Source organism: Lepidochelys kempii, chromosome 13 (assembly GCF_965140285.1).
Source record: "Lepidochelys kempii isolate rLepKem1 chromosome 13, rLepKem1.hap1, whole genome shotgun sequence".
Lineage (NCBI taxonomy): Eukaryota > Metazoa > Chordata > Testudines > Cheloniidae > Lepidochelys > Lepidochelys kempii.
This window is the reverse complement of record NC_136392.1, coordinates 30,212,494-30,224,850: the sequence shown is the minus strand read 5'-3', so window position 1 is coordinate 30,224,850 and position 12,357 is coordinate 30,212,494. Positions and strand designations below refer to the sequence as shown.

Sequence of the window (12,357 nt, the reverse complement as noted above, 5' to 3'; positions counted from 1 at the left end):
TCAGAAAAAAGGGCAACAAAAATGATTAGGGGTATGGAACGGCTTCCATGTGAGGAGAGATTAATAAGACTGGACTTTTCAGCCTGGAAAAGATACGACTAAGGGGGATCTGACAGACGTCTATAAAATCATGACTGGTGTGGAGAAAGTAAATAAGGAAATGTTATTTACTCCTTCTCATAACACAAGAACTAGGGGTCACCAAATGAAATGAATAGGGAACAGGTTTAAAACAAACAAAAGAAAGTATTCACACATCGCACAGTCAACCTGTAGAACTCTTTGCCAGAGGATGTTGTGAAGGCCAAGACTACAACAGGGTTCAAAAAAGAACTACACCTATCCTCCATGAATTTCTGTATCAGTGGCTATTAGCCAGGATGAGCAGGGATGGTGTCTTGAGCCTCTGTTCGCCAGAAGCTGGGAATGGGCGATGGGGTGGATCACTTGATGATTACCTATTCTACTCATTTCCTCTGAAGCACCTGGCATTGGCTACTATCAGAAAACAGGATACTGGACTAGATGGACCTTTGATCTGATCCAGTATGGCCATTTTTATGTGCTTATAATGGTAGCATCCATATAAAGAAATGATCCTTACACATAAACAAAGGAGTGCAAGTGGGGATGTAAAATAGAAACAAATGGACACAGTGATTGGCACAGGTTTTGGTAGTTGGGCATTTTGGCAGAAGTGGGTATTTTTGTTTAAACATTTTTCTTCTGTGAAGGAGAGAGATTAGTTAGGGTTGTGGGGTTTTTGTTGTTGTTTGGTTTCCCCAGTTATACGCTAGCAGAGAACTCCTGCCTTCTCCTCTTGATTCCATTATGTGGACTGGCTAAGGCCCTGTCTATACTGGGACCAGACCAGTGCTAGTGAGAGCACTGTTTAAATATACCAGCAGAATTCTAGCATTGTGATAAGTGTGGACAGGAATTTTCTGACTGAGAATTATGTGAGAACTATGTTATAAAGCAATTTTATAGACTACCTATGGGGATAGTCGGTAGCATAGTTCTCTGGCTAGGATATAGCAAAACATTGTCAGAGTGAGGAGGCTTATACTGCTGAGATGTCATCTGTACAACAAATTCATCCTCACTGGTCTTGTGCAGCAAAAATCCAGAGAATGATTTTGATCCTAGTCATCTGCATTACAATTAAACTATCATGCATCCACTCTTCTGGAATTGAACAGGTTTTGGATTTACTACCTTTTAAAAATTGTATTACATATAATCTTATTTTTCAACTGTCTTGTTTCCAGATTTTAAAAGGAGACTGCCTCTTGGATTTTTGCAGCTTTGCAGATAACAAGTAAGTGCTGGATGATGCTCTTAAGCAATGATAACGTTAAGCCATTTATACATGCAAGAAACATCTCAGCTCTGCTCCACGGCTGTTTCATTTTCCAGTGGGAGCAGAGTTTAACTCACTTCCTTCAATACTTACTGGAAACCAAGTCTTGGAGGGTCACCAGCAGCAAGAGAGGTCAGGGAGACCAGGCCCTGCAGTGAGCCCAAGGGAATCAGAATAGGGCAGTGGTTCTCAACCCGTGGCCCATGGTTCACTTATGGCCCAATCAGCACATAGCTGCAGCCCATGTGACATCCTCAGGGCCATACAGGTAGTATATATATTGTGTGGGTGCAGCCCACATAACACACAGAGAACTGCATATGTGGCCCATAATGGTAAATAGGTTGAGAACCATTAGGATATGGTGTTAGAAAAAGGGAGTCAAGGCATTTGTTAGCATGTGCACTATTACTGATATTGGTTAGGTTCCAATCACAGGGAGTGCTATTACTAAAATTAATAAATGTTTTGACTATTCATTGTTTTCAACTGTATAGACTAATTCCATTGGCTAGTTTATCTGGCTTCTTTAACAGCTGAACCCTTAATAAATGCAGTATGGCTTCTTTTCCAGCAAAGCATTGAATAAGGAGTATGAAGAGTATGTTTTATCAGTGGGTGACTTTGATGAGAGGGTTTTCTTAGGAGCAGATGCAGAAGAAGAAATTGGAACTCCCCGAAAGTTTGCTGCTGACGTGCCAATGGGGAAAACAACAACAAGAGCTCATGTGGAGTGTCATCTTCAGCAGCATTTTGAAAAGGTAATGTAACCTGTCTGTTTCACTCTTATTATTTACATATGCAGGTTTCAATGCCCACTGTTTGTCAGAAATTGGGGAAAATACATTTTACATGTAACCCAAGAATATTGTTCATTATATCTCTTTCTCTGTGCTTCAGTAGATGATAATACTTCAAATATCTGGAAATAGGAACTCAGTCTTCACAGGATGCTTTGTCATGTGAAGTAATATACTTCGGCATTAAAAAATGTGTTTTAAGGAGATTAGTCTGAAAATATAGGCTTTGTATCTGGGGTTTTTTTTAAGCCGGTACAACCAAATAAGAGTATTATGAAATCTTAAAAAGTTTTGATTAAAAAAAAAATTAACCGTTCTCCAAGGCAGTTAACCCCAACACATTTTGCTATTTTGTGAAAAACAGAAATCAAAACACACTAGAAACAAAGTGCCCTTCATCTGTCTAGTTTCATTGTCCATGCTGGGTGAACTGCAAAAATTAAGCCAGCGGCATAAATCTATTTATTTCTCATTATCTTAAACTGGTGTTTGATATGAGCATGGGAAAAATATTTTCCGTGGTCACTTTAAAAGAAAAACTAAGGGGAAAAATAAGAATTAGCTGTCAGAAAGATGGGGTATACTGGGTAGTCGTAACCATGTCAGTCCCAGGATATTAGAGACACAAGGTGGGTGAAGTAATATCGTTTATTGGACCAACTTCTGTTAGTCAGAGAGAAGCTTTCAAGCCACACAGAGCTCTTCTTCAGGTCTGGGAAAGGTATTCTGAGAGTTACAGCTAAATGCAAAATGGAACAGATTGTTTGTTTAGCATAAGTAGTAAGTACATATTCTAAGAGACCATTCAACCCACAGAACACCATCTGTGGGAGAAACCATGGCACCAGTGCCCACCACATGGACACTATCCGACACCCAAATATCATCAATTTGTAAAGCCTACCCCTCACTGAATTATCTATACTCTCTAAGGGACTGAACTTCTGCCCCACCACAGTACTGGATACCATCCTAACATGGAGAACTAGACGAGTTGTTCCACCATTTCTGCATCAGAGTTCTTCCACAACAGTGACGACACCACTCACAGTTACCACATTTCCACCGAAAATCACAAGAAAAAAGAATCTTCTGACTAGACATCACAGAGCAGATGAACCCACACTCTTGATCATTACATTGATTGCTTCAGGAAAAAAATTGATGATAAAATCCTTAACAAACATCAAATCCACCATAATCTCTCCACTGCCGAGAGGAGAGCCATACAATCACTGAAATCTAACCACAAGATAGTGATCAAACCAGCAGACAAAAAGGGTGGCATTGTAGTCCTCAAATGTGATGACTTTAGTTAACGAGGCCAACCAACAACTCTCCAACACCACTTACTATAAGGAACTCAAGGATAACCACACGCCAAAGTTTATCCAGGAACTTAAGGATATCATCAAAATCCTCCCCTCCCAAAAAACTCCAAGAGAAAAATCTACAAACTCATCAGCATGAACCCACCCCAGGGACCTTCTACATGCTTCCCAAGATAGACAAACAAGGGATCCCAGGCAGACCCATCATATCTGGCCAAGGCACTCTAACTGAAGGAATATTGGTACTCTCAGAAATCATCCTCAAATCACGCACTGCACAAAGGGCCAGCTTTCTCCAGGATACCAATGACTTACTCCACAAACATTACAGCATTAACAACCTCCCTCAGAACACCATTCTTGCCACCACGGATGTCACTTCTCTATACACCAACATCTATCACAATGACAGCATAGCTGCCTGCTTCAAATATTTACAAGACAATAGACAACCCTCTCATCCTTTTCATCCATACCCATAACAATTTACATTCAACAACAAACATTTTGCCCAAACCATGGGAGCAGCCGTGGGTATTAGGATGGCTCCCCAATATGCCAACCTGTTCATGAAGAATTTCTGGAAAAATGCACCGTGAAACCAATGATATACCTGAGATACAGCAAGAATATTTCCATCCTTTGAGAGAGTTTAAGCCGTCTGTCCATAGATTTTCACCAAAACTTCCACCACCACTACCATCCATTAAACTTTCTCTGGGACACTTCCACACTAGCATCAACTTCCTGGGAACCACAATCAGATCCAGCAGTGAAATCCTATAGAGAAACATATACAAGAAACCCACCACACCTACCTTTATAGATTTAGTAGCCACCCAAAACACACCAAAGAATCTGTTATCTACAGCCAGATACCAAAGAATATGCTCCAAGGAGAAAGTCTGGGGTATACACCTTTACACACTTAACTATCTTCACCAAACAAGGACACTCCGCCATAGAAATAGATCGCATCGTGGAACAGGCCACCTAAATGCTCAGAGAACCTGCTTCAATGCAGAAATAAAACCCCCTCCAACTACATACCCCTAGTTGTTGCCTACCATCCCACTGGAATCTATATGGGGTATCATCAAACAGTTACAACCCATACTTGATGTGGACCCAATCCTGCAAAGATTTCATGGGGGGAGACGAGCATTTCTCAAATTGGGGGCCCCGACCCAAAAGGGAGTTGCCAGGGGAGGGGGGGGGTGTCACAAGGTTATTTTAGGAGGGCCATGGTATTGCCACCCTTACTTCTGTGCTGCCTTCAGAGCTGGGTGGCCAGAGAGCAGCGGCTGTTGGCCGGGCATCCAGCTCTGACAATGGCGCCCCAGCAGCAGCGCAGAAGGGTGGCAATACCATACCAGGCCACCCTTACTTCTGTGCTGCTGCCTTCAGAGCTGGGTGGCCGGAGAGTGGCAGCTGCTGACTGAGGGCCCACCTCTGCAGGCAGCAGCACAGAAGTAAGGGTGGCAATACCACACCAGGCCATCCTTACTTCTGCGCTGCTGCTGGCAGGAGCTCTGCCATCAGAGCTGGGCTCCCGGCCAGCAGCCACCACTCTCCAACTACCACCACCAGCAATTGTGCATAAAAGAACAGAAACAGTACCACCTACAACAACCTTGCAAACCCCCCCCCCCCATTCTCCCCCAATTCCTTTTTGGGTTAGGACCACTACAATTACAACACCGTGAAATTTCAGATTTAAATAAAAAGAAAAGGAGTACTTGTGGCACCTTAGAGACTAACCAATTTATTTGAGCATAAGCTTTCGTGAGCTACAGCTCACTTCATCGGATGCATACTGTGGAAACTGCAGAAGACATTATATACACAGAGACCATGTTTCCACAGTATGCATCCGATGAAGTGAGCTGTAGCTCACGAAAGCTTATGCTCAAATAAATTGGTTAGTCTCTAAGGTGCCACAAGTACTCCTTTTCTTTTTGCGAATACAGACTAACACGGCTGTTACTCTGAAACCAGATTTAAATAGCTGCAATAATTTATAATCTTTAAAATCCTGTGACTAAAATTGACGAAAATGGACTGTGAATTTGGTAGGGCCCTACTTATTACAACAATCTGTAACCAATAACCCCCTCTTTTTGTCCTATGACTCCAGAGGGGCCACTCCTCTTTGAATGGTCCCTTAATACACTGGTTCTCAAACTTATTTGACCACGCTCCCCTTCTTTGTGTCTGTAGTAGTTTACGTTCCTCCCCCCGCCACTACACAGTACCTATACCGATTTAAAAAAATATCACCATGCAACTCTTACTAAATATTAAAAACAGTAAGGCAGTTATTCAAACAGCCATTTAAGTATATAGTAATTTAAATTTTTAGTGATATACTGCTTACTGGCATCACACTGTTGTTACTAGTATGATGGGTGCACCTGTTTTTGGAGCAGAGCAATTCCATCTTGGGTTAGATGCTTGAGACAGCTATCTGGAGATCTCCTTGTACCTGCAGATGAGATCATTGTTAGTTTTTAATGTACAGTAAAGTAGTTCAGAAAAGTTTTGGCCTTCTCTGGTTTTCACTTGAGTTGGGGTATTTTTTTTCTGTTGCACAAATGAGCCAATGATCCACTGTAATAAGAGCAAAAGCAAAACTGTGATTGTGGTTGATGCTTACAATTAAATGAGCATACCACATTGTAGCAAACAGATTTAATGTACAGATGGCAACAACTTTATATAATGCTATGCAAGCTTAACAGAAATCCGTCAAAATGCACAGCGCCATCTGAGGATTTGATATGTCTGGAGGAATCAGCTTTGCTAGTTATTAATTGCTGTGGGTAAAATGTGTGCACTAAGGGGTTTTTGTTTTTTCCCTAGAGCATCTCATACCTGCCCCCCTAGAAAACATTTTGCAGCCCCCCTCGGGGGGTGCACCCACCAGTTTGAGAATCTCTGCCTTAATATATGCTAACTACTTATGCTAAACAATCTGTTCCACCTTGCATTTAGCTGTGATGCTCAGACCTGAAGAAGGAGCTGTGTGGTGGTCAAAAGCTTCTCTTTATCACCAACAGAAGTTGGTTAAATAAAAGATATTACCTCACCCATCTTGTCTCTCTGAAGGATGGTGCGTCAATTACAGTTGACAAGTGTTACTAGTTTCATGCTGCTTAGACAGTTTCAAAAATAAGTTGGATACAGCTGAAAAAGAATTGTTCCTAGAAGCTAGCACTGGTACAGATCAGTTTTGTAAAATCATTCTTCAATACAGTGCAAAGCTATTGGGCTTTATATTTGACGTTTAATGAGTGAATGTGCAGTGATTTTGACTCATTTTGCCCATTTTGAACTTTAAAATTTTCATAGCACAGCAGATCCTTTCTTATGCTTTCTGCTTACTTATAAATTGTGACTTTGAAGGCTCTGGCTAACCTTGATCCTTCCAACTTTTCTGAAAAGTAGCCATCTTAATATTACAAAAAGTAACATTTTCTTATGTTATTCATATCTTGAATTGTGGAAATGGAAAATATAATCAATACAGTCCAGGATTGTGCTCCAGCCACTTTGTGCCACTCCATTGGTATTAAGTAGCTTTCAAATAGATGGATCCATCCCCCAGAGCATCTCTTCCCATGTAAGGGGATCCTCGGGTGGTATAGCAGCTTCAGTGCCATTTCAGTGGCTGGTGGGGAAGATGGCATAGGTGGGACTTCTTTAGCTGTGAATCACCACAGCATGCTATAATGAGGTTGCAGGCATGTGGTGCAGGCTAGAGCAGCCTTCAGGCTGGTTTAACTTGGACCGGAAGACTTGTACATAGCAGTCCTGTGACTGGTAGTGAATTGGGCACCTTTGGAAGTGGATGGGGAATCCCCCTCATCTGTGTCAAATGCTCCTTGATTGCAGCTGGGAATCTGTCCCGAAATAATGCTAATATCAAATAGTTTGTTTCTTAAAATTACATTAATTCACTTCTAAAGGAAGCTCAGTCTTCTTAATGGGAAACTTTTGTGCTAAGGAGTGAACTGGGGTCTGTAGATAATGGAGTGAGGCAAGGATAGACTAGGGGGAAGTGTTTTTCCATAAAGGGGAGTAGAGGCTTTAAGTGGGTAGTGCAAAAAAGGTTGGTTGTTTATATATAGTCTTTCAATGTTTACAAATACTGCTTCAGCTTTCTTTGGATATCATTGCTTCGCTTGAAATATTAGTACATTTTGTAAAATATATACATAGTTTAAACCCAAATGTGTTGCATGCAGAGAAGAGCTTTGGAACTGAATTGTAATTGCAGCATGTAGGATAAATATATTAAGATTAAAAGGGGAGGTTGATTATACAGTAGTTCTGTGTCATGAGGTAGTTATGGCTATGCATTGGAGTACTTTTGCCTTTACCATTTGTCAGTGTTTAAGTGATCTTAAACCTCTTGTCTATGTTTTTAAGACGTTTAAGTCTTGTATTTTATTGATTTCTCTCTTTGTTTAAACTTCTGACTTTTAGTTTGGGGATTTTATTAAGTTTGTAATTTATTATAGAACTTGCCCTTAAAAACACTTTATTTTAAATCTCAGCCATTTTGTGGTAGTGACGGTATACTCATTTTCTCTGTGGTTTGTGGTGTAGCTGTGAGTTTTGGGAATGACTTTGTAGTTCATGTCTCAGAACATCTGTAGAAACATAATTTTTGATGATTAACTTATTTTCTATCTTACTTGGCAGAAAAGATCATTTGCACCTTCTACACCACTGACAGGAAGGAGATACCTGAGAGAGAAGGAAGCAGTAATCACTCCTGTTGCTTCAGCAACACAAAGTGTGAGCCGTTTACAGAGCATTGTGGCTGGGTTGAAAAATGCGCCAAGTGAACAGCTTATAGCTATCTTTGAGTAAGCATGTCACTAACCCCTACTTTCATTACAAAAGGTGACCCCTCTCTTCAGACTTGGTTTTGTTAGGCTACTACATTTTTGCTCCATGCTCAAGTCTCTTTAAAGGGTTTTATGAGGGTTGCTGGGGAAAAAAAAAAATCCGTCTTCTTAGTGTTTCCATTTGAAAGACCTTATTGTGAGGACCTAAAGCTTTTATTTCTTAATGAATCTGTGCTTCTGGAAAAGTATGGCTTTTAAAAAAACTTCATTACTTACTGTTAGATTAATAGGGCCAAATTTTTTTTACTCATCAGCTAAACATAATTTGTGCACCTGCTTTTTATTGACACAGAGTGTGGGAGGGGGCTCAGGGCAGGTGTTGGGGTGCAGGGAGGGGTGCAGAGTGCAGGAGGGGGATCAGGGAGGGGGTTGGGTGCAGGAGGAGGCTCCAGGCAGGGGTTTGGGGTGCAGGAGGTATGTGGGGTGCAGCAGGGGGTTCAGGGTGCGGGCTCCAGTCTGGCGCCACTTATCTTGAGTGGCTCCGGGGTGGCAACGGCATGCAGCAGGGCTAAGGTGGGCTCCCTGCCTGCCCTGGTCCCGCGCCACTCCCAGAAGCGGACGACACCACGTCCCTGCGGCCCCTGGGGGAGGGGAGGCAGAGGGCTCCGTGCGCTGTCCTCGCCTGCGGGTACCTCCCCCGAAGCTTCCATTGGCCGCGTTTCCCCGTTCCCGGCCAGTGGGAGCAGCGGGGTGCAGTCCATGCAGGCGAGGGAAGTGCCTGAAGCCCTCTGCCCCCTCCTCCCCCAGGGGCCGCAGGGACGTGGTACCAGCCGCTTCTGGGAGCAGCGCGGGACCCACAGTGCCACGGGGGTAGCGATTGCAGGCTTCGCGCCACTCCCAGAAGCGGCTGGCACCACATCCTGGATCCGGCCCACGGGCCATAGTTTGCCCACCACTGGTCTAGGGGAACATTCTAGTTGTATCTTAATAGATTGGGCTACTGAAAGGTAAATTATTGGTAGCCCAAGTTATCTCTGGTGCAAATATTATATGAATATCAAAGTACTGAGGTGTTATACTCTGACTAGCATTACTTTCCATCCATTTCCTCTTTTTTTTTTATTTGAATCAATAGGTTTCTTCTTCTTTCCTCCTTTCTCCCCGCATAAAAAAAAAAAAAACCACAAACAAACAAAAAAGCACACCAATCTGTTTTGGTCTTAATTGTGTGGTAGCAATTTGCATAATTTAAAATAATTTATAAAATCCTCCCACAATCTTCCTGTCCGGATGCTCAGAGTATTACATAGTAATTTAATACTTTTAAGATAATATAAAAGTCGAAGTAATGTAAGGTTAAAAGAAACAAAAGTCCATTATTATTTCTAAAGAGGGGAACTAGTGCACTGCTCTGGAGAACAGAATTCAGTTTATATAAGCACATTCTTTATCAAGCACGCCTCATGTACAAAAATGATAATGGAGTTAGTCAGGGCTTATCTACACAGTGGAGTAATGCACACTATGGGGGTGAGATTCCTAATGTGTTATGGATTAATTGGTCTGTGCCTGCTGATGCTCACTAAAAGTTCTTAGTACACTTTAACATAGTAAGCACTAGTACTTACTACATTAAAGTGCACTAGGAAATCTTTAGTGTGCACCAGCAGTGTCTACTCAGAGTAGTTAATCCACAATAATTAGTTCCCTTTAGAAATCTTACCTCCATAGTGTGCATTGCTCCACTGTGTAGACAAGCCCTAGGTCTTCTCAAACTATCAGATCCTATATGGCCTTTTAAAAATATTGTACTGCTACTCTTTGTTCTGGAACACATGTTGCATCTTTTCTTTGCGTACAACAGGTCAGTAACCATTGAACAGAATGTTGTACAGAACGGAATGAAATAAGGCAAGGTTACAGTTCAGAATAGGAGTTGCAAGTAATAATATTAAAACCAACATGGACTGTCTCTTTTTCTGGTTAGCTTGTAAATCTGTTTGAATGTGTGTTGTCCAGAGTGTAAAATACATCAAAGGATGGGACATTGGTTGCCAAGAGGAAAGCTTGGTGAAATTAATCTTCTCAGGGCTTTATGTTTCTGTAATATACAAATGAGGTTTCTCTTTCTGGGTCCTGCTGTAGGTCTTGCGTACGCAACCCTATGGAAAGCATCTTGAATCGAGTTAAAGAAATAGGTGAGGCTTTCTGTCGGAGTTATACTAAGTCAACAGATGACCAGCCAGGATCTCACATAGGTAGGAATATGTGAAATGCATAGAATGTTTCAGCATATTGAAGTGCATCGCTTTTGTATCAAAGGCGACACGTTTATGGGAAGAAAAATGCTTGGGCTGATTCTTCATGTACTAAATAAAATGAACAATTGGTGTAGATGAAAACTGAATTTTCAACGGAGGGACAACTTGCTGCATAGAAATGTGCTAATATTACTCCAACTCCTCACTGATTGGGACAGGCTGATCAAAATTTTGAAGAGATAAATGTCCTTAGAGTGTGTTTTCTGGGACATTTCATCCATACATCAGTCCAACTCCATGGAGGTGAAGGTGCCTTCAGTACAACTCCTATTGAGACATTTATAAGATAGTAAGAATATTGCATTGGGGAGGTCAGCAATCAAACTAAAGAGTATCTTTTAAAAAAGTTTACTAAAGCATCCGTTATTTATTAAAGTAAAGGCAACAATAACTAAAATATTGAGCCTCTACTCATTGGTTCAGAACTTGTTGCATATTTTCATTGCAACAGGTCAATAACTACCAAACAGGACATTGTACAGAGTTGAATGAAACCATGCAAAGTTATACAGTAACTCCTCACTTATGGTCATCCCAGTTAACATTGTTTCATTGTTATGTCTCTGATCTGTTAGATAACATGCTCGTTTAAAGTTGCGTAATGCTTCCTTATAACGTTGTTTGGCAGCCACCTGCTTTGTCCACTGCTTACAGGAAGAGTGGCCTGTTGGAGCTAGCTGTTGGAGGCTTGGAACCAGGGTGGGCTGGCAGCCCCCCCCCATCAGCTCCCCTAAGTTCCCTGTGCGGCAGCTGCCCAGCAGGCTATCAGTCAGGTGTCCCTCCCCCCACTGCTGTGTCTCTCTCACACATGCACCCCCAGGACTTTGGAAAGTGGAGGGAGTGGTGCGCTCCAGTGGGATAGCGTGGGTTCATCATCATGTTCAGTTTCCACAGGGAATGTTTGTAGCCACTGTGTCTCCTCCCTCCATTCATGCTGCCTTGTAGCGTGTGAGGCTACATTAACAACAATGTGTTAACCCTCGAGGGCTCAATTGAGTGCTAGATCATCATTTAGAAGCAAGGCATTCCCTAGGAAATATCCCACCCTCTTCCACCCTGACGCCACCTCCTCAACCAAGCTTCGCAATTATCATTGCTGTGTACAGTATTAAATTGTTTGTTTAAAACTTATACGGTGTGTGTGTGTGTGTACACATACACATAATCTTTTGTCTGGCGAAAAAAAATTCCCTAGAACCTACTACCAGTGGCCCCCCCATTTACATTAATTCTTATGGGGAAATCGGATTCACTTAACATAGTTTTGCTTAACATAACTACAATGTTAAGCAAGGAGTTACTGTAGTTAAAAATGGATGGGACTTGAAAGAAATTATATTGAAACTCTTAATAAAAGACTGAAAATTTGCATTCATCTAACAATTATTTTTAAGAGATCAAATTAAAAGGAAATAGTATACACAAAAACTACATAAGAAGTGGGGAAAAAAGGTTTCTTAATTAAATTAACTTTCCTGTATGCGTGTTAATGCAACACATTGCATATTTGAAATTCAGAAGTCTTACAAAACTGGAGTGGAGACCTTACACATAAGCATTCCTAAAGTTTGAACATCTAAAGAGTATGAAATACGTTAATTGCATGTAAGGTTTGAATCACATGACATTACTAAAGAGTTCAGAGTAGTATGTCCTCTTGGCTTACAACACACATGTGTTTCTGTT

General features: G+C 41.6%; 1 protein-coding gene across 8 annotated transcripts in view; it reads left to right on the top strand.

The window, feature by feature from the left end:
* Positions 1-12,357, top strand: part of RBL1 (RB transcriptional corepressor like 1) — an 82,091-nt gene that overhangs the window by 22,243 nt on the left and 47,491 nt on the right. For 6 of the 8 annotated variants that reach the window (XM_073309946.2, XM_073309949.2, XM_073309948.2 and 3 more), the window contains 4 exons: positions 1,272-1,321; positions 1,938-2,124; positions 8,202-8,368; positions 10,496-10,608. In XM_073309946.2, coding sequence (XP_073166047.1) covers positions 1,272-1,321; positions 1,938-2,124; positions 8,202-8,368; positions 10,496-10,608 — 517 coding nt within the window. Of the gene's footprint in view, positions 1-1,271; positions 1,322-1,937; positions 2,125-8,201; positions 8,369-10,495; positions 10,609-12,357 lie in introns of those variants that run through there. The other 2 variants (XM_073309947.2, XM_073309952.2) reach the window with 2 other exon arrangements.